At 27.8% G+C, this 24,024-nt stretch overlaps 2 protein-coding genes across 2 annotated transcripts; both read right to left on the bottom strand.

Annotated features, from left to right (window-relative positions):
• Positions 1-10,146: 10,146 nt before the first annotated feature.
• Positions 10,147-11,279, bottom strand: LOC132924436 (cilia- and flagella-associated protein 57-like; the record flags this gene model as incomplete). Its single annotated transcript, XM_060988749.1, has 4 exons — positions 11,137-11,279; positions 10,767-11,061; positions 10,456-10,671; positions 10,147-10,392 (listed from the first exon to the last, which is right to left on the bottom strand). Coding segments are annotated over exons 1-4 (900 nt in total), but the record flags the coding sequence as incomplete, so codon positions are not given.
• Positions 11,280-11,295: 16 nt separating this feature from the next.
• LOC132925045 (cilia- and flagella-associated protein 57-like) lies at positions 11,296-22,661 on the bottom strand. The gene is made up of 10 exons (XM_060989476.1): positions 22,426-22,661; positions 20,185-20,536; positions 18,235-18,389; positions 16,759-17,019; positions 15,552-15,756; positions 14,252-14,674; positions 13,226-13,441; positions 12,521-12,694; positions 11,543-11,562; positions 11,296-11,479 (listed from the first exon to the last, which is right to left on the bottom strand). Exons 1-10 carry the CDS (start codon positions 22,659-22,661, stop codon positions 11,296-11,298), a joined length of 2,226 nt encoding a protein of 741 aa, XP_060845459.1.
• Between the last annotated feature and the right edge of the window lie 1,363 nt (positions 22,662-24,024).

The following is a 24,024-nucleotide window of genomic DNA, read 5'->3' as shown; positions in this document are numbered from 1 at the left end:
ACACCTACTCGTGGTCATCAGTGTAATCCAAACTTTTGCAGTGGCGTGTTTGATGGGAAGGCCGACTGAGCCCGCGAGAGCGCTTAATTTTCATTTAACTATTTACTTTTAATAGGGTTTTTTGTATCACGTGTAAAAATGTGTTTATTTAAATACATCAGATATGGTCAAAATATATAGATAATATTATATTTATCTCAAAAAAAAAATATCTTTTACTCTTTAAATTAAGTGTTATTTTATAATTTTGTAATTTTTTTAAAAAGTCTACAAATTATAAAAACTGTCGCTATGTTATTTTATGCTTACGATTATTTTTTTTTTAATTATATAACTTTCTATAACTACAAATAATTATTACTATTAAACAAAATAGTATATTAGAGTTCATAAATATTGTTATACATTTTCGCTTTTCAAATATTTTCACAGTAAAACATTAATCATGTTACAGAAAGTATAATAACCATAATTAAAAATCCAAAAATTCTCACCTCGTGTATGATAGGCTCATCATTTATAAAACCAACAGACTATATAGGCCCTACATTAATATTTCCTGCCACAACACTTTCGACTACCGAAAAAAAAATAAATATATTTTAAGACCAATAGTCGCAATAGATAATATAAGCTAAATATATGTATAAACTCCTATCTCCTAATTTAAAATTTGAGATAATTTACAATGACTTAATGACAATGTATATACTTTTAGTGGATAATGTGTTATCTCGTGTACACGTGTTGTATAGGTATCTTATTATGCGCGCACTTATCTGCAAACGATGATGGGTTTCGGGTTAAACGACGAAGCGCTTATATATTATGTAGTCGGTATACTTTTTGGATTCGCGCGTACACGCCATAGTCATTAATAAGTTTAAGTCATCGCCCGAGTCCGCTCTCCGTCTCACCGGCTGGTCTACCTTTCTTTTTCTCGGCGGAGAAAAACGAACCGAAACAGATAGGGTAAAACTACGTGAAAGGAGTCAATGGCGTGTGCCCCTCGATATTCCATCATCTTTTTGACGTTGAAGAGGTTATAATGTTATACCACTGCCTGCGGGAGACTCGTGCATTATATAACGGCCGCCGCCTCCGTTGGCGTCAAATGTCAACATATAAATATTCAGCGGGTTTCCGGGGGACGTATTAATGAATGAAGATGAGGGTGCTTCACTATCGGTTCTGTCAAATGATACAGATTTTTTTACCTCTTTTTTTTTATTTTTCATATATATTTATTATATATTGATGACGTTCGTATACTTCGCCGAACGATAATGTCTGTCATGTAGTGTTAATTTTGTAACGTCTTTTTATATTTATTTATTTTGAGATGACTAATAACTATAGATGGTCTAGGCATATATCAATCCATGTACCTAGTTTTTGTTATTCTTAACCTAATCAAACGACTACCCGTGACATCAATTTTCGTTATAACAAATTATTATCCTATTGCCCCTTTAGAGTGTATAATTTGTATTTAGTTATTTAGTTTTACTGAAACATGCAATATTATGTGCATAATGAAAATGTCGTCAAAACCTTTAGCTTTGGAGTACTTACCTATAAATAGTATATAACCATTCACGTTTATGCAAGTTGTATGTATATTATTTTTAGAACGTTTATACATTGCAAACCACGCACGTAAGTTTAATCTATAATAATGGCGTATAAATAATGCATAATTAATGACAGATTCGTCGTCATATTCATTTGTTGTATACCTATAGTGGCTATATAACTACCTACCATTCCATATTGGTTTTATTCTAGTTACAATCATAAATTATACTCAATATTCACATTAAAATTTTATTGCTATTGAACTTTTTAAAAACTATTGGATAGTAATAATTATCATAGGTTTCATTTTATATATGTCATCAGCCATTTCTTATAAAAAAAAGCTTTTAAAATATTTAAGTAACCTGTAATTTTAAAACTATAAATAAAAATAATATATTTTAACATTCAATTTGTTTTATTTAAGTTTAAAAGTTAAATATTATTTTTACATCAAAAACATCCACTGGTTTTAAACGGTCTATATTGACTCATATAATTGAAACCTAAAGCTTACTCATTGAAGCCGTACTAATCCAAGTCTAGGGTTATTTTACTATGAAGGTATTTATTTACTCAACAGTAGTTTTATATGAAAATTCATTGACTAACAAAACGGACATATTACATTTCTTAGTTAAGCATTAACTCAATTAACTACATTTTATTTTAATTTAAAATAGATACAATAATACAATTATTATTTTCAGTAGGTATGTTATGTTATAATTTATTGGAAACTAACATAATGTTTATATTTTATACCTATACAATTTTAATTTATTAATATTAATAATTATTTGTCAATTTTTAAATTCTAAACATTTGATACACATTTAAACATATACATAATTACCTATTTTGGTTTAACTTAGATCTAAAATTGTTAACTAAAAATATTCGGTATCTTAACCTTATGTTAAGATGTATTTTAAAATAAACTTAATACGTATATATGTTATGGTAATAATAATCGACTTTATATGAAAATATTATATTTATTTTGAGTATCTTTAATTTTTTATATTTAAACTTAAATTTTCAATACAAAGTTATTTGTTTAATAATCAAATACCAATTTAAGATTTATTATATAAAAAACACATGTTTGTATTAATCATTTTAAATATATAGACGCAAACAATGCGGTATTATTATTTATTATATATATTATTATAAACTAGCATTATTGTTTAATATTTATCCAATAATATATGTGAAATAACAAACATTATACCTACTATAATAATTAATATTCGATTATAATACATAAATCGTACGTACTTTAAGTCTAATAAAATTTATGTCAAAAAACAAATAGGTACTTACCTATAAGAAAATAAAAATGTATCTGCAAATTTTTGATACAAAAATAATAATAACTAGGATGCTGTAAATAGTATTATAAGTCAGATGTTATTCATTTTATAATAATATGATACTAGTCATACAAATAACTCGCGTAAACGGGTGGGTCGGTCTTTCCTAACGAACATCAACCCAACTTACCCAGTATACCCACGTTAAACGTTTGACAAGGCATTCAACCCTCTTTAAATATTAACATTAAAGAAAAAATACTTATAAAGAAACTTCATTAACATCGTGGTGATATAAAAGATATTCGAAAATAATGTTGGTCTTGATTAATGGTTATTAAATCAATGATTTAGATATGGGCCGTTGAAAGAAAAATTAAAGTATTTTAATTTTCATGTAAAGCCTCTAAATATTCAAAACTATGTAGTTTAATATGAAAAAACCATATTTTTATACATATTATTTGATAGGTATTATAACTTATAGATATTTATAGGATTAATATAATATACTATAGACTACCTAGTACCTATATATAATAGGTACCTATACACATTTTTTATAATTAGTCATCTATCACAGTATCACGTACCAATTATACATGCATTACCAGATAGATGATTTTACGTGTATTTTATTATAATATTATTGTGTGTACGGTATGATGATAAATACAATTTAAAATTATTATATAATTTAATACACACATTTATATAATAAATTATATATACACTGTTTTCATCGACGATATTTCAGATTTTAGTTGTAACACGTGAATATAATATAATATAATGTTAGTGAAATATATTCGATGAAATGCAATAGATATCTAAAACTATATTAGTTTTCTGTATAACAGAAGTGTTAGTGTGTGTTACCGCCAGACCAATGCGTAGTTGCTACTTGTTATACAGCACATAAAAATACTGGCCTAGAGGCAATATAACATCTCGTTGGCAATCAATATTTTTTTCCAGACCTCTATACACTATATAGTTATGTAATACAATATAGATTTATACATAAGGCTCCTTTTATTTTATTGCTTAACAATGTTACGAATCCCAAAGAGATATAGGTAAATATTTAGATATTGCACGAAAAGTTGACGATTGACGAACAATGTAATAATAACTGACAACTGGTGTAACACACATACATATCAGTATGACCGACTTATTGACCGAAACTTATATGAACAGAAATAATAAGTGGTTAGAGTTTATAACGATGTAGAGAATGTTGATACAAAATACCTTTACTTGAGAAAAATTTGAAATTTTAATCAACTACTTGGTAATTTAGGTGGTAAAACATGGAAATGCAAAGCGGAAACTAAAATAGTATTGCTATTAGTTGCATGTATACAACTTTACAACATCATTATCCTTATCATAGTTGAATTGATTTTTAAAATCTTTCATTAAAAAGATAAATGTGTTTTGTATGCTTTTTTCGTTGATATTTTTAAATAAAAAATTTATAAAATTAATAACACGTCAGATTCCGTTATAGACTATAACCGTTATAGTTAACTCGTTCTGTTATTTTTTTTCGATTCGTGACACTTTTACTCAACAACGAAGTGTGGTAAGTTTACACGTTTTTATTTATTAATATTCGAAAGCTATTCTTTGATTCTATATAATAGACATATAGTATGTATAATTGTTGAATTATATGACGAATAGTCATATAGGTAAAAATATATTAAAGATTTACTTGAAAATTTATATTCGAAAAATCAAATTTGTAAATACTTTCTAATTGATGAATAAACTAAACTATCAATTTGCCATACCCTACTGACTACTATAAGTATAATATATGACATGTGACGTTTCAGTAAATTCACTATCCACCATTCGACGAACGTTGACATTATAACTCGAGCTTTATTTCAGGATATAATGAGCAAAACTTTTAGTTACCTACAATACTTCGTAACTGATGATTATTATAGTTGATATGAAAAATACTAGCTAGAAGGAGACCAATTTCCATTTTAAAACGAATTATAGAGATTTGAATTAGAGAATCATAAGCCATAAGGGTATTAAATTAAAAACATTATAATTGAAACGAATCCCAATTATTGATTTGTAATAATAGTGTAATAAATATTTAAATGTAAAACACAATACTAAAGCTGCACTTTTTTTAATTTATAAATATATTAGATTTTGATATTACATTTGCTAGTTAGAACGTATGATAAATTACACATTACACAACCCAATTGTTAACTATGGGTTTTTTCTTACAGCAAAGGAAATATACATTAAAACTAAATGTCGCGATTTCAGTAAAAACGTAGTATAGGTAAGCGTAGTGAACCAAGCCCAGAAAAAAATATTTGTAACGGAATGTAATTTATAACTATTTTAAAAGATAGGAAAATGTAATTTATGTAAGAAAATATTAGGGATGTTGATAAATTAAAATAACTGAAGTAAACACACAGAAATTTATTGTGACTTTGTACCTATATTTTATTAATTTTATGTAAACCTTTTTTTTATAAAATTCGTTTAATTGTCTAACTATAATGTAGATACTTTAGTATGAGCATAAAGCTCATATATAAAGCTTTATTTTTTCTTTGTATATATGTTTCAGTATTTATTTTTAAGTGATTAAGTGATATGTAATTGTTGAGAATGTCGAGATATTATAATGTATGTTAATATATAGTTATAATATAGTTATGATATTAATATAATATACTAAAATGAGAATAAATCACTCATTATATTTTCGTTGACAAAGATAAGAGGTAGGGCAATAGCAATTTTAACACACAATAGGTACTATGTTATTTTTTTGTATATATAAGGTGTAACAAGACTATTTGACAAACTTCCATTACAAATATTACTATTTTTTTAAATAGTCCTGTTATACACTCTGTATATACGGCCAATATATTTAGAAATTAGAATTTGAAGATATTTTAACAAATATTCCTGACCCAAATAGAAATAAAATTAAAGATAAATTTATGTATATAATTTAAAAAAATAAAGGATATAAAACTATGAAATCTTACTATGAAGTCATGTCAGTTAAAGCAGTTGTTTATTTAGATATAACGCCTAAATTATTGAATTTGTTTAAACATACACCAATAACTATATAGTGTAGTAGAAGTATAATGTATTTTTTCTTTGCACAAACATATTTTAAGTAATTAGAGATTTAATTTTAATGAATATAATTTGGAAATATATTTAATTATTATTTTAAATTCAAAAAAGTAACGCCACTGATAATTATAATAGATATTCAAAACAATAATATTATTCGGATAATAGATAATAGATAATTTATTTTTAAATGGATAGCACATACATTACATTGTACATCAATTTACACATTAAAACGTTTTATAAATAATGTTTTTACTTATTCCATTATAGGTGCGGATTAATATTCACACTATCCAGCGAATAATAACAAAATAATAATAAGGTATAAATTACCTTTTGTACCTTACCTGTCACATATACCTACATAAATATATAATATTACATTTTTTTTTTTAATGGGATTTTAACAAGGATATTATAATATCTCGACAAAAATATTACATATTCTTATTAAATTATAACAATTCACCACAAACCATACCAAAAAGTGCCAACTATCAGATATTATACGTACTAATATTTACACAATACTACCATCAAGGCTTCAAACCAACAACTAATTAAAAACTAATTAGTCCTAAAAAATAATATGCCTGGACCCATATCAAATCTCTTTCACTCACTTTTACATCTATGAAATCTATTTCCATCGGGTATTCGGATCTGGATAACAATCAATTGTAAATACATCAAATCGGCTTTAAATGACCATTTTCGTCAGTTTTAAAAAAAGTTTTGATTCCACTATTTTGGTAAAACCATTATATTTACATTTCATATTTTTGGAAAAAATTTTTCATTTCCATTTACTTATACGCATGTATAATAATAATAAATAACCAGTAAAAGAATTAATATAGTAGGTTAAATTTAAAAAAAAAATTAAGAGATTATTTGCAAGGTACTTATCTATGTTTAAATGTTTGATCAGAAAGTCTAACATGATCCATATGACAATTATATTAATAACTTATAGTTCAAATAAAAAACTAAGTACTACTATTTTTTTATTATTTCAAAAATTTCACTTAAAAACAATAATAACTAATAAATCATATCAAAATATTATAATATATCATATTAATATTTAAGTTATATTATATTATATTGTATATGAAGATTTTACAAAACCTTAATTTTATATACAACTTCTACAAGTAAGATTCTATATAATCCTTAAATAAAAAGAATGATACATTTTCATTGATATTTGATTGTGTCAATATATGTCGAAACGGAAATCAAACTTATTTTAATATTGATAGAGACAGGTATTTAAAATCTTGTCGAAAATAGGTAATTGTCAATTCAAAGATAAATTTCTTGTCTATTAGTACATATACAATGCTACAAATAAAATCCATAATAGGTATTCTAGTCTTCAACAATACCTGCGAAATTGTATACTTCTATGATATAAATATCATTTTTTAAACTTTTATATTTATTTGACTCCTAAGCGCATATTTTGTGTTTGGTACTCCAGCTAATTTTACCATTTTAATTTCTAGATTCAATACGGCAATATTACTTAATCGATTTTGACACATAAAATACTTATAAAAGCTGTCCTGGGAATTTTACAAATTATGTATTGTCTGTTAGTTGTGTCATGATTTAATAAATTCATGAGCTGTACGCCTGTACTAAGACATTACTATATAAAAACTATATCTAATAACAAATTCCATTTTAATGATTTCATTCATAACATACAACTTCGTGCGCAAATACATTTTATATTTTCTTGGCGATTATTGTGACTTAATTTTTTCAATTAATTTTTAAAATAATACATCAAATTAAAATTATATACCTAAATACATTTATGAAGATTGTAGCTATAGTTAAAATTAATAAATTTTTTTATTATTATTATTATTTAATCACAAAGTTTACAGAGTGTTTCACCAAGCATGCATATTGCATATAACTTCTTTAATTCTTAATAATGCATTTATTCAAATTCAGGATCTTTTCAGATAACAATTATTTAAGATTTTGTACACAATTTAAAATGAGTCCTGTGGTTACTACCCATTACCGTAAATTGTCAAACAAATAATAAAAATAATATTTTAGGTATGTATCTAAAACGAAATTAAAACGAGTAGGTTTTGAGTTATAAACTTAATACACCTACTAATAAAAACGATAATTTATAATAGTTAAAAGTTAAAATAAAAATAGTTATTAATTATTATGACCAGGAAATTTTTACAAATTATATATTAGTAAATAGAAAATGTAGAATATATTATTAACAAAACATTTACCTAGTTAATATTTGAAAAAAATAAAAATTGCAAAATCACTATATATGTAATACAATCACAGATAATAATAAAAATAAATAACCTTATTTATTTTTAACTGAGCTGTGTTCAATTTTTTCTCTATATATAAACTTAAAATTTTTGAATTAAATTATGTATTGTAACAACTTATATTTTAACATTCTTAAAGTTGACTTTACTTACCAGTAATACTATTAATTAACTTAACTATAGTTTTCATTTACTTGTCCACCTTTGCATAAGTAATTATATATTTATATTCAAATATTATATCTAATGTGTAAAATCAAAATTTGTCAAGAATCCACGACTTACACTTATTATTTCACTACAAATACTCGTAACGAATAAAAATAAATCAAAATTTACTCACATTTATATAAAGCAAGCAGATACGTTTCATAAATTTATTACCACCTACATTGATAACATACACACATGTTTTTTATAAGTGGTATATTTTATACATTTATAATATGTAATTTAATTATTTTTTGTACATGTGACTTAAAATAAATATTTTAATTAACCTTTCACGCTCAAACAGATTCGTATAAACAATATTAATTATGATTAAATAACGATTTTAGACGAAACATTTTACTTTATATAAATCCATTTAAATTATATTTAATTTATACATTTCCATAACACACATACCCACACGCACACACAAGCATTTATATAAACACATATAATATTATGAAGTGTACATAATCATTAATTGACATACAAAACAATATTTTTTAAAGTCGTAAACATACGCATAGCAGGAAACTACAATTTTAGCAGACTCATGTTTTTCGAAAACACGGTAGTTTTGGATTGTGTACTATATGTACGAACTTTAATGAGCGCTCCAAAAAAGTGATGATACAGAACATTATACAAATTTAACGTTCGTGTGTGATTGCGTTGAATATTTTTCGGATAATATTGTACGTATTAATATTATTTATACATACAACATAATATGTTAAAAACATTTACAAAATTAAACGATCGACCATTTAATAATATGTTATTAAAAAATAAATAATGATAATACGTTATTAAAATGTAAGCAGTCTAGTTGATATTGAATTGAAATAATTTCAAATCGTATAGTGATAATATTATCATTTGTTTATTTTGTTGAAAAGATCCGAAAATAAAATTAAAAAAGCTCAAATGCTGTGACACATAGGCGATGGCAGGTTGTCTATCTACGTTCACGTATTTCGAAAGCAGCTGAAAGCAATAAATTGGCGGGATGCGATATTTTAGATCATGGTGTACAGTATGCACAATAATAATAAGTTATCCTAATACTCATATTGAACTACATAACTGTATAATTAGTTAATTTTCTTTTTTTTTCTTTTTTACTTATAACATAGTAATTTTTTCCAATACTATATTTAATAAAATGATCTACGTTTAACAGTAATACCATGTGCTCTCGAAAAAAAATTATTATTTAATACTTATAAAATCAAATCTTATTTGTTGATTGTTCATACAACTAAAAACTATTTTTACGTCATATATAATTATTGTATTTAAATAATTCATTCACAAATACTACCATACCTTTAATTTATAATTTGTAATATTTCCCACCAATTTTAGATTGATGTTTCTACATCTAAAAGTTATAAAAGTTGTATTTTTCTTTTTTAACTAACGAACTACATTCAAATCATAATAATATATTTTATTTATTTTACTTACGATTGTTTAAATTATTTTCTTTTTAATGCCTTTATGCGTTCGAGTTCTTTTTTATATTCTTTCATCTTCAATATAGATTTTAAATCATTGTACTTTTTTAAATATATATTAGCTTCCTTCCGTAGATTACTAATTTCGTTAATGAGATTCGTGTTTTCTTCCATTATTGAATAATAAAATTCAGTTTTCTTGCCAAATGCGTTTAACATAGCTTTCAAACTATCAATGCGGTGTTTCAAAAAATCATCCTGCCTGGTAAATTCTTCTCTCCCTTTTATTTCTTTTTCTTCGATTTCACGAATCTCGGTTTCGCTAATATACTTCTCGAATAAATCCTAAACAATATTTATGCATTTTATTTTTTAACTTTTCTAACTCCAAATAACCATTCAACTTACAGTTATTAATCTTTTGTTTTCATGTGCATTATTATAATCCCAAAAAGCCTCTTGTATGTCAGTTTCCATTTGTTTGATAATATTTGTCAATTTGTCTAAATGTCGTTTTTTTTTATCTAGTTGAAATTTGGTGTAAAATTCCTTACTTGATAATGTATGCAAAGATATATCTAAAGTTTTTGATGCTTCAATATCAACTTCGAGCTTAATGTCTATCTGTATATAAATACCGGTACAAAAATTATAATTTAAATAGCTGTCTATTTTTTAACAGCAACTATTATAATATAAGTAAAATAATTTTTAGTTACTTGATCATTCGTATTTTTCATTTCTTGAATCTCCAATTCTAATGGTTCTGTGGTTTGTTCCAATACAATAATATCTTCCTTTATCACTTTCAAATCTTTTACTAGTAATGACATCTGTTGCTTAACATTTAGAATTTGAATATTTTTTTGCGGAATAATGTCCTTGCATTGTTTTATCAATCTTATCAAAACAGAAATTCTATTTTTTTTTTCTATGTTCGCCAGATTTAATTCTTCCATATCATTTTCAAGGAGTCCTATTGATCGCCTTAGATCCTCGATACTTTGTATATCCCTTTAACAGTGTTTAAAATTGATACACCATTTGTTTATATACTGTTATCTATTAATACGTCATAAAACTACATACAAGGTATATTTAATTTTATCCTCTGCTAAGGTACTCATAGTTTTTGAATATAAATCTTTCAAATTATCCAGCTTATCGGTGAATTTATTTTTTATACTGAAAACATTTTCATCTACATCATTCTCGGTATCACCTACCAACATTTTAGTGTTATTTTTTTCATTTATCAGTTTTTCCTTCGACTGAAAACAATTCCATCATAATTTTAACTTTGAATACACACTTTATTAGTAAATCATATACCTGTATTATGTCTTCAATTTTTTCTTTAAGCTCTTTCTCGTAGTTACTTGCCGTCTCTTGTAATTCTTTGTCTAAAGTATCTTGTACTGCTTCTAAATTTCTAATTCGATTAAAGTAAATTATATATTATTATATTATAATGTATAAAATCATAAAAAATTACTTTTTTAACCCAGAAGTCAACTGAAATCCGTGATTTTCAAGAATTGAAAATTTTTTATATTTGTATACTAATTGTTTATTATAATATGATTCTAAATTTATTGTACTCTGCTCATTTATTTCACTTAACTGATTTAACTCAAATTCAAGTTTACTTATTACATTTTTTTGTTTTTCTTGCTCCTCCTTAAATCACTTATATATTAATATTATTAATATTTTATCATATTGAATATAAAATCTATTACTTCGTTTTTTTTAATAGTTTCATAATATTGCATTATATTTGCTTTATTTATATCTTTAATTTCCTGTGCTTTTGATTTTATTGTTGTATTTATGTTAATTGTATTTTCTGTCTCTAATTTATTCACCGCTGCTTCAATTTTCATATTATTTTCATGCAATTTATCATATTCCGACAAATTAACTAGTATTTCATCAGTATATTCATGCGTTTTTTCAATCTTTCTAGTTTTATTCTCTGTGTTTTTTACCTCCCATACACATATATTCGAATCTTCTGAACAAGAAACCAAAACTGAGCCGTCTGTTGCTAAACACATCTTGTCGACAAATAAAAACGATTCAATAAATACAATAGTCGATGATAGTAATAAATAACTAATTATATTTATTACATCAAAGAAAAATAATCTTATAAATTCATAAGCAATAAAATTATGAAATGTGTAATTTAATGTTGCGCGTATTTGTGTAATATTCTTGAGTGTATTTTAAATTTAAAATAAAATAAAATTTTTATAAGTTAATATAATCTTTAAAGTAAGTATAATCAATATAGTACTAAATAGTTAATTTAATTTAATTTTTCACTGTAGTCTGTTGATTTAATAAATTATTTTAATTTTCACTCATATTATGATAGATTAGTTTTAAATACTTTTAATACGCTACGTTTAATTTTAAAATGTTTTTTAGCCATTATATCCTAAAACAACCTTCATACTTAACATACCTTCTTTATACTATGACTATGGATTTTGAATTCTTTGTATTCGATTTGAACTTCCATAGGTAATATTACGGTCAATATAACACCATTTTCAGCTGCTATGAATAAAATCAAATTTGACTGAGAAACTGATACTGCATTCAATGGTGTTCCATAAAAATTCACTTCGCGTTTAACCTTAAACAAAACATTTTTCAAAACGGTAATTATCTATCTAATTTACCTTATCTAATATAAGACTGTTTTAAATTACTATGACGCCACACTAGAATTCGTTGCATCTATATTAATTATTAAATAGTATATAAAAACATTATTTGGTATTATAATTTGAATTTGTTTATGTACTACCTCACTGATTGATTTTTGAACTATCTACCAATTTGTACAACTTAAAAAAATAACACTGTCTACGCTTTGTTCATATCAATTCTGGAGATATTTAATTTTGAAACTTATTTTTTGTATAATACCATTTATGTCATGTTATTTAAATTTAATCTAATTTACAATTGAAATTATATCAGCATTAAGTAAATGCCAATAATGTTATTCTCATCTAAAAAATGAACTATAAAATTTGGAACAAGAAAAAAATATTTTGGTTCAATACTTCAATATTGTGCGTACCCGTACCAGATATTATTATGGAGATGGCACATTTTAGAGCGACGTCTTCATAAACCAAACATGAACATAATTGATAACCTTTCGGTCGTAGACTTCTTTCAAACTGCCGTCCTTAGCAATGACGAATAATTGATTAACGTCCTCTCCAACTGCCAAATCCGTATAGGCTGCTCCCGAGTAGGGAGCGATATGCGTGAGTACTTTTCCGGTTTTTGTGTCGAATGTACATATGGCACCAAAAATGTCGTAAGCGACTATGTTCATATCGTGGTTGCACCAGACCAACTTTTCAATCTAGTTAGAGTTAAATTTGCATCATATAAATGGATAGTATAATAGATGCCTCGGTGGCGAATTGGAGGGAACCAGAGGAGCCCTTGACCCCCTTCTAAGCAGTTATATTATATTTTTAACGCCTAATATCAAATCCTAAATTGTGTTTACAAAATTAATATTAAAAATGTTACCACTCCCTCCCAACCCCCAACCACCCACCAAAAAAAAAAAAAAAAAAATTCGTAGATCCGCCACTGAAATGCCTATAAAGTTATCATAACTTAAAATTGTATTGATTAGGTATATAATATTATAATATAATGTTTAAAAAAACATCACTATTATAAAAATATAGACAATTGTTTTTTAATTTTTTTTTTTAATGAAAGCATATTTATTTATTTACTAAGATTTCACAGAAGAATATACAGAACCTCACTAAAATAATTCAAATGAAAATTCTAAAATAGTAATAAAGAATAAATAACAAAATGCATTATTTTTTAAATTTTACTATGAGTGCATATCTAACGAACCATTATACATTGGCATTACAATTTAATTTTAGACTGTTAAATTTTAATGTATCGTGAATTTTAAAAAAATCAAACGAATAATGTTTTTTATTGTTAAATAAAACTAAAATCCATGACGTTTTCATACATTTTTTGAATAAAGATTTGTACAAGGATTTTTAATGTTTTATTTCTTTAATTTAAATTCTTTTTGTCATTTTTTTAATGGTTCAAAATTTGTACCATACTTATAAGTTAGCCAGTTCTTTAAGTCATATATGCTTTATGAATAATAAATACATCCGATACTTACTGGTCCCAAGTGTCCTAGACACGAAAAACATTTAACGAACATTAGTGAACAGTAGACATCTATAGCGCCCGGTTTAGCCACAGCGAACATGTGACCAGACCCGCTGAACGTAACTGCTGTGCAGTTCCTGAATGGGAAGATTTTCAACGGTACCAGATCGTTCATCTGTACCATCTGGAACTCTAAGTGGTCCAAAAACGCTGCTAAGGAATAAAGCCCGGTGGGGTGCAACGAAACGATGCACACCGGTTTTGGGTAGTGTTTAGACAGCAACAACGTACACTGCACATAGTCCCACACCTTGATGGTATAGTCCAATTTGCCGCATGTCATTAGAATCGGTTTCCATAAGCTCGTTGATAAGCTCTCCACAATACCATGATGCATATCAACGCCAAGTGGTCCGGGTATGATGGGCAAATTCTGATGAAGAAATAAAAAAACACTAAACCTGTAGTGTAAAATACATTCATTTTCTGCGCAGGTAAACCAGAATAATAGCATTATACCTATAGACATTATGCTAGTTATACCTCTAAATTGTGGTATATTGATTATATCATATAATACATATCATTAACTGCAATTAATAAAATTATTTTTCGGAACGTCTTAGATGGATGCTTCCCTAGCTAAAAATACGTTATAGGGTAGCATATACAAATCTAAAAAACTAGTTTTTGTTATGTTATGTAAGAAATTTTAAATTATTTCTTATTTCTCGAAAAAAATATCTCCGGTGTATTTTATTTCATTACAGTTAGGTTGGATTTTTTTTAGATTACTTTAAGTTTAGGATTTTTATATTGAGAAGTTTACTCTTTTTGTACTTGAATTGTCTCTGATACATTTTACTTAATCTGTAAAACACATTTCCAATTTTAACTTTAAATATTTACTTGAACCCTAAACATTGAACTCGGAATTTAAGTAAAATTAATTTAATTGAATATTTTAATGTACCATCAGCTCAATTGATAAAAGCATTGAACGCTATAGTAGTCAAAGTAAAAAAGAATACCATGTTTAAATGTTGAAGGCGATTCGTGAACACACTGCACAGGATAATCAAAAGAAGAAAATTTGAAAAATTGCAGCACTGAATAAAAACACTAGCCTAATAATGGTTTTCTAGTAAAACCACAAAATACGGTGGAGAATCTTTTAATTTTAGCAGCACCGAGATTTTGTCACTATAGATGTTCCTACGCTACACGTTACAGGTATTTCTGTGATAACACCGATTGCAATAATAATATACGAGTAATAGAAAAAAAAATATAGTAATATATTGTCGTACAATCATCGTTGATTCGTCATCATCATCGTCCAGTTGAGACAGTAGTGCCTGGTACAGTTGAGGCCGTTTCGTTATAAACGTCAATATCTTGCTATTGGGGCTAACGCATACGCTCTCTATGTAATGCATAGGTAACTCATCCTTTACTTCTACCTGCTGCAAGTACCGGTACTCTTCCTTAATAAACTTGTCAATTTTTTCGTATCTGTGAAAATTAAAATCAACTTAGTCCGTGAACGGTTACTTAAAATTCCATGTTGGACTCAAAAACTCCATCACTTTTCTAGTTGTCACATTTTAAATCCTTAAGCATATTTAACTTACCTAACTTCAGGGCCGTATTTAAGGGGTGGTTCGGAAGGGCAATAGCCCTCCCTGGAATATGTCAAGAGGCGCCAAAATTTTTACGGAGACTATAAAAAAGTAGTAATATCGACTATCGTCAAAATTGTACTGTGTTGTGTTCTGTCTTCTGTAGTGCTGTTTTGTGAAGTCCACTGTAAAACTGATTTACTATGTTAAAGTTTCATTTATAAGATTCATATTAAAATAAATTATATCTACTTATATAGTTATACTTAAAATATTTATAATTTATATATAATGAATCAAAAAAAAAAAAAAAACTTACACCACAACTTACTACCACAAATCCCTATAATTAGTATTAGTAGTATTACTCACCAACTAGTTTTAAATTTAATTATAAGCAAAGTGGGGGGACGCTAAAATTTTGTTGCCCACGGGCGCCAAAATCTTAAATACGGCCCTGCCTAACTTATATATTATACAATCTCATGAAATGATTTCTTGATTGCAGGTATGAATACCAACACGTCTGACCACTATATTTGTTAAATAACTTTGTATACAATAAATAACTTAACTTTAAATATAAAAAATAACACTACAAATTATAGTGGACTGTATATAATATTTTATTGTACTACCGCACGTACGTAATGTGTTCGCACGGGAGTTCACATTCGAACTGAACTACATGCTATTATTAACATGTATATACTAATTATAGCGGACAAAATTATCAAATAACACTCTATTATCGACTTCAGCACTAACAAAATTTATAACCACCATTATAATATGATGGTGCACCTATCTAATCACCGATAATCGATCGATTTGAAAGATCCGTTACCGAGTGTGTGTGTGTGTGTTTGTGTGTGTTGCGTATGTGCGTACTTACCTCCGTCCTTCATCAATTTTCTGGAAATGATAGATGGTAAAATCACCAACCAACATCACCAGACCAAATTCGAATGTAAAACAGCTCCGAATGACTTCATTCCGTGATGAATTAGCGAGCGTTGTGGTCAGGGATAGCTGATGGGTCTCTGTCATTATCGTTGTCATATCGATTTCACTGATCGCGTCAACGCGGTATACAGCTTGTAGATCGCCGTTCTTGAACAGAACAACATTGCCGTCAGTGGTGCCCGCCAAACACCTATACAACCCCGTAAAACAAATAATCAATAAATATTATATAGTACATTACACTTATAATTAAACGCTCAAATGACAGGCCTATCCTGCAAGTAAGAGCAAATTTACTTGAGGGACTTTTATTATGTCAGAAATAAAAATATTCAGTTATTTTTTTCTACACACACGGATAATTCAAAAATTGTCTTGAACTTTTTATTTTTTATTTAACATCTTTAAAATATTTATTCATTATTTCTTAAATGTCATTAACAAGGTAATTTCCAAAAATCATCAAAAAAGTATTTAAAAAAGGCTCACAACAATAATAAATTTTAGTAAGTACTAAAATAAGCATTTAAATACTAATAAAAGAAATAAAAGAGAAAATTATTATCCCCTTCCCCGTGTTCGAAAATGTCTGTTTTTATACATAAAAGATAGAATTAACATGAGGATAGAAAAAGAGGAGTGACCTGGGAGCAGTGAGAGTGGCTATGGAAATAAATAAATATAGAAGGAAAGAGAGAAGAGGAAGATCAAAAAAGTGATACATAGAATAGAGAATATTAAAAAATAGGTGGTGTACTGATGTAGATAATAGAGCCCTATCCCCAATCTTAAACACTTTGTTGAACAAATGTATTACTATTTAACTCTAGAATAGACAAAGCCTATATTATTATTTATTATACTTGTTGAATATTGTATTTTCAACTTTTAATAAATTAATGTTATTATAAATAATTGTCTCATAGTATAATTAAATACATTGTTTTATATTATAGTTATAGTCTTATAGTAACTTTATTACCATAGGCGCAAATAAGGGGGGCTGTGGGGCTTAACCCCTTTTAATTTCCATAGTCACTCCTAAAATAAAAACTAATGATTTCACTATCACTACATAATACGTAAAGTATCATAAAAGTATCTAGTATAGACCTGAGCTTCAGCGTTCAGCCCCCCGCCACAAACTTCGAACACTATTTTCACCAATGTGTATTACAATAGGTACATTATCATTTATGATTATTAATAAAAATACAAACCTATTTCTACTTAGACATTTAGTTAAGACAATTATTACTATTATTGTTATTTATTTTTACTGTGATATCCACGAGCATTTTACTAAAGGTATTTATTTGGCAGACACTGATCAATCAACACAACAGTTATTATTTATTAAATTATATTATTATGTAAATATAGATGCTATAGACGTATACAGTACCTGTCTCCGCACAACCAACAGACGCACGTAAAGTGTATGCCGTCAGCTTCGCGAAAACCATATTGCTGCCAATCCTTTTCGGGTTTGGTCATCAACCGAAACAACTCTTTGCCTACGAAACAGCATATTGCAGTGTCGATCGGATTCAATGCCACCTGCGGATACACGATTAGGCCATAAAGGTTGGAGTGAACCATAGGTGGAAGATTGAATATAAACAAATGAGAAATATTTACAATTTTTTTACTCTCAATATTTATTGTTAACTATAAACAACTAAAGTATATTACTATATTACTCTGTTTCAAAATTAAAACATAACTCAGTACCGCATTTACTAAAATGGGGGATATGATGAATTGACCAATAATGGAAATTGTCAATAACCATCCGTCTATAACTATATGCTTCTAATAATAAGCGTTTTATTGCTATTTTAAGACAATAACTCGTGGGTCCATAGTAAATGATAAACATTATAATATACAATATTTGAATACTTAGCAACCCGTACTTTTATATTACAGCCTAAAATGCAACAAAAATGCAAAATATATTGCAGGGTGAGGGCATGTATTAATTGGTGTGTTATAAGTAATACCAAATAATGTAATACACGTATACCTACTTACATATAAGATATAAATAATAAATACATATTTTCGTTCTACGTTCTAAATAATTCCATTAAGGCAAAAATCAACGAAATATAGATAACAAAAAAAAAATACGAGTTATCCTTTATTTTTATTCCAGCATAACTCACTACTAACTATAAGCATTGATTATAGAATAGTCTATTCTATAATCAATGCTATAAGTGACAAACTCGCGCTAGTGCACTACTCCAACGGTTATCATTAACCATTAACCCTAAGGTTATGTTTAATGTTCGATTATTCGAGACTTCAAGTATACCTACCGTATACCAACAAGCTATTACTGTGATTTATTTTTAAATTTAAAAATTAACTGTTTTAGTGGTTTCATTATTGTTAATTTATGTGTGCATAGTAGTCAGTAAATAATAATGAAATCACTAACGTCCTATATAACAATTTTTATATTTATTAAATTATTTTACATATTTTCATTTGTCGATATTTTTTATTTAAAAAAAAAAACAATTTTATAAATAGGTATAATAAGTATATGTGTATACTTACTGATAATATCAACCCTCGAAATATTTGAGAAACTGTAGTAATGCCGTAATGGCAATGGTAAGTGTACACCCTACTCCCAAAAAAATAAATCCCAAATTCGCCACTGGCTTACATATATTATTAATGTATTGACTTAAAACATAAATTACTCCCAAAAAAATAAATCCCAAATTCGCCACTGGCTTACATATATTATTAATGTATTGACTTAAAACATAAATTACTTTAACATTTATTTTATACATAGTTTTCATTATTTATAAAAATATTTTTGGTTTGAACGTTTTATCATGCCTAATGCATAGAAGCAAGACATAATAAATTTTAATAATATAATATACCTATAACATGTATCCGTGTAGGTGTAATAACATATAGTAAAGGGTAAAATTGAATTAAAAATAATTTATATTATTATTTTGTTTATACTAATTATTTAAAATTTATAAATCGAATAGATAAATACATTCCAATTTTTATATTATTAGAATATTTTTATTTAATTTATTTTTTTTTACCTATGTGAGAATATGAAACTATATTTAATTATTGTACTGTAAAACACCAAAGCAATAGATATTATAAATTTGTGATGTCCAAAATATGTGTAAAAATATTTGTAATGAATTTGGGGATTGAATCCTCAATAAATAGTTAGCACTTAGTTTTATGTAAAAAACACCCTTTAGAAAATATTATTTTTATTTTTTACCTAGTAATTTTGCAAAGTTCGCCACATAACACATAGATACACACACGACATGCGTTTAAACTCACAACTTACGTCGGACACAGGACCGTCGATCCGCACGTACGTTTTCACTGTTGAATTTCTCCAGCTGTAATAATACAGCGTGCAATCCGACCCTTCATGACCGCCAACGACGAGAGCCGCCATGAAGATATTGTCCCACAAAAACTGAATTTTAGTGAACCGCCGCTGAAAGGTGTTTTGCGATCCGTCGTCTTGGCCATCGCCATCTTCGTCACTGTTGTTAAAGTCCGGCTCCTTGAACACGTGCTTCAAGTCCAACGAATGCAGATCGTAAATGCTGATCACCGGTCTTGCGCTACCACCGCCTTCTGTCTCATCCACAGTGTCTTTCTCATCTGTCGTTGCTACAGCCAAAACGTGGCTGCAAGGTCGTTCAGAGTACTTAGGTATAAGCAGTGATGTAAGAGATACTTAAAAATAAATATTGGTTTATAGCGATACTATGGATACAGATACACCATACTTAAAATCTCATTAAATTAATACTATTAATTTAAAAAAATTATTCAAAAATTCAATATTTTGCATCGTGTTTATTTTTTTATATATATATTTTTAATATAGGTAACCTTAACGGATGAGTTTTATATATAAACATTCAAAGTTAGATGCAAATCGGTTCATTATCTGGATTTAATAATTTTATTATTATTATAAAATAATTTACTCCGATTATGCACATAAAAATATAAATATAAATATATATAGATGGTTATGAAATTAAGAATACAATTAAAAAAATGGAAAAAGTAGGTAACCGATCTGCTATATATTTATATATATTTTTTTATTAATGTAAAAGCTTCATTGCTTCAACAACAATGGTAGTGAGCCTACTTAAATTAAACAAATAAATATAATATATAATAGTTATAGCAGGTATAATTTATAAATCTGTACATTATATATATTATATACTGCTATTATTATAGTTATTTATTATACTATACCAATTAATAACACGGTTGTTTTAATGTTTTCTAAAAAACATTACATTTACGATTTACTTATTAATTATTATATTATTAATATTACCTATGATAGTACCTATTATATTCACATCGTGTAGGTATATAGATAATAATTGTTATACATTTTTAAACTATTGTTTTTAAATTGCATTTATCTATACCGTAAGGTATAAAACGACTAAGTTAATCTAACCTAAGCACTAATATAATGACAAAGTCGGCAATACAACGTTATGACTAGTTGTTCTCCAGTTGGTATATTTCTATAGATTATAAGTGCGAGCATAGGCGTAACTAGGGAGGCTTGGGTGGGTTTCAGCCCTGCCCCAGAATTTTTGGGTACATATTAAGGTGCATATAAACATATTAGTATGTTAACTTTATTTTTTCCTTCAATATAACAAAATATAATGTTAGATATAAACGAATAATCATTCAAATCAGTTGTAAACACCAATAGAAACAATAAATAATAATCAAATTAAAAAAAATTTGCTATAAAACATTTTTAGGAATTTAGCCCCCTAACTTAAAGGACTAGTTATGCCTATGAGTGCGAGGTACTCTATAATATTTCGGCACTGGTTCTCAGTTGATTTTCAGACAGTTTTGGATTAAATTAAACGTTATACACTACACGTATACACATAATAATAGGTAGGTACCTAATCACAATATGCACAGTAGTGTTTAACAGCCTAAAACTGTTCAACGTATAGGAGCTATACAACTAATACAGTAATACCATTTATTACAAATACTAATAGTGCCTACCAGTGCTCGAATTGGAAAAAAAATTGAAGACGAACGCTGGTTTTAGTTCAGAAAACAACGTTCCATAGCAAATAAATTGTAAAGTAACCTATTGTAGACTTCGTCCCTCACACCCCCTGTACATATAGTAAGGTGCTATAAAGCTAGTATTTCTCCTCGCTTAATTAAATGAAGGGGGACGAAGAAATCTATGAAAAAATGAAAGCGGACTACGTCCGCCTGCGCCCCCCCCCAATTCGAGCACTGGTGCCTACCTACATGAACTTTGAAGTATTCGTAAATTTGTAATCAATGTCCATAGTGGCTCATAGGTACATATAAAATATCGTTTGGTCAAAAAAATTAACATGCTGCTCGTGCAATTAGTGACGAACTGCATAGATTAGGTCAATTTTGAGGGGCTGTATTTTATATTATATCGGTGGTATGGGCTGATAGACGAGCGAAAGATCGTTCAACAACACGTTGGGTTAGGTGTCATACACTCATGTTTCATACTACATACTTGCTGGAGTTCAGGTCCATTGCCGTGATGACTTTCCGCGGTCCTTCGGGCAGGTTGATGAACCTCTGTGTGTTGTTCTTGGTGTTGTAGATGACGATGACCGACATGGCCGGGTACACGATCACGTCGTTTTTCCAATACAGACAGTTTCCCACCACGTTATTGGTCATGCCAAACACGAACTTGGGCTCGATTTCCAGGGTCGCCGACGAGCCGAAAAACAGGTTTGCGGTCATTGTCGGGCCGGTATTATTGCAAAACTCTTTTTTTTAGCGTACACAAACTGTAATATGCAACGTTTGTGTCGGTATGGCTAGCTGTACGGAGAGGTAGATACCTATTATTTTTCTTGTTGTCGTCGCGTTTGCCGAATTTTCCAATTCGATGCGATATAATAACATAACAAATATTGTGTGCTGCGACGATATAGTCGTACGTTTTGTATCGGCGTTTTGTTTCCACGACGCCGAAACGTTACTATGTTGTTGTTGTTTTTTTTTTTCATTACGGCCGTGTTAGATTGACACAGATTATATTCTAGGTTAGATGTAAAATATATGCATTCATCTTTCCCGATATAACACACTGAATTTCTGTGCCGGATATCGTTGGATTGTTGTCCCGGGACTTTTATGACTAGCTAAGGCATAGGCGCAACTAGAGCTCTATAGTCTATTTCTGAGTATAGGCTAAATTGATATCAGCATCACGTGGGGCTTTGCCCCTCCCCTGGTGTCGCCTATGACGTTAAAACAACGTTGACCATTGGGTCAGATACCTAACGAGTATGACGACGACTACAAATTAAATTGCATAAATACCGCTAGAAACACGCAGATGCATTTGGCTGTCTATCTACTCTATCTGTTTATACAGAAAAGGCTTCAATTCTTCAAAACAGATAACCCTTATCGATGGCAATTGCACGGGTAGCTACGTATTAATCGTAGTGTTATATTTTATATTTCCATTGAAACAACAGATTAATTTTAACTCGAGCCGAGCAGGTATACAGCCAGTTCTATATTATATACCTGAATTAAGTTTTAAACGTTAAATATTTTTCCTACATAGGTAACCTATTATATAAAAATATAATGAATGCTATTGTTTTAACCGAAGTCCAATCGGATCATCATTGGTAGTAATTGAAAAAGTATTTCTCTTTTAGTAATTTCCACTAGTAAATAAGTACCAGTCTTCATTAATGTATTTATAAACGCACATAAACATTCCATGTGTCATACAAAAATATAAATGTTCAAAAGTTTTTGCTCCAAAAGTCCAAAATCCTTCATATTAGAATGGATTGGCTTATTATCAATCTTTAAATAAAAAACATTATCAGTGCTTGTAAGTTGGTTAATTACACAACACTTCAATTGCTAAAAGAGTTATTAATTTATTATTGTTATTAGTATGTGCATGATTGTATGACACATTTTAACGATCATAATTCACTTATAAAATATAAATTACTATTTAGTACATTTAAGGATAATACAGGCCAAATCACTAAAATATTATAGCCTACACCCAACAACACTAAATTGGTTTGGCTTAATGCAAATTTACCAGGTTGTGCCTTGTGTGAATGTA

Source organism: Rhopalosiphum padi, chromosome 3 (genome assembly GCF_020882245.1).
Source record: "Rhopalosiphum padi isolate XX-2018 chromosome 3, ASM2088224v1, whole genome shotgun sequence".
Classification (NCBI taxonomy): domain Eukaryota; kingdom Metazoa; phylum Arthropoda; class Insecta; order Hemiptera; family Aphididae; genus Rhopalosiphum; species Rhopalosiphum padi.
Note: the sequence above shows the minus strand (reverse complement) of the source record. Positions and strands in the feature narration are given on the sequence as shown.

Bases quoted from the DNA above. Each gene is read 5' to 3' on its own strand.
- LOC132925045 (XM_060989476.1), bottom strand. From the start codon at position 22,661: ATGACCGCAAACCTGTTTTTCGGCTCGTCGGCGACCCTGGAAATCGAG. The intron at 17,020-18,234 runs GTACTGTATACG...GGGGTTGTATAG, and splicing joins TGTTGGTTGTGCGGAGACAG to GTGTTTGGCGGGCACCACTG. The intron at 12,695-13,225 runs GTTATCAATTAT...GTTTTGTTTAAG, and splicing joins AAGAAGTCTACGACCGAAAG to GTTAAACGCGAAGTGAATTT.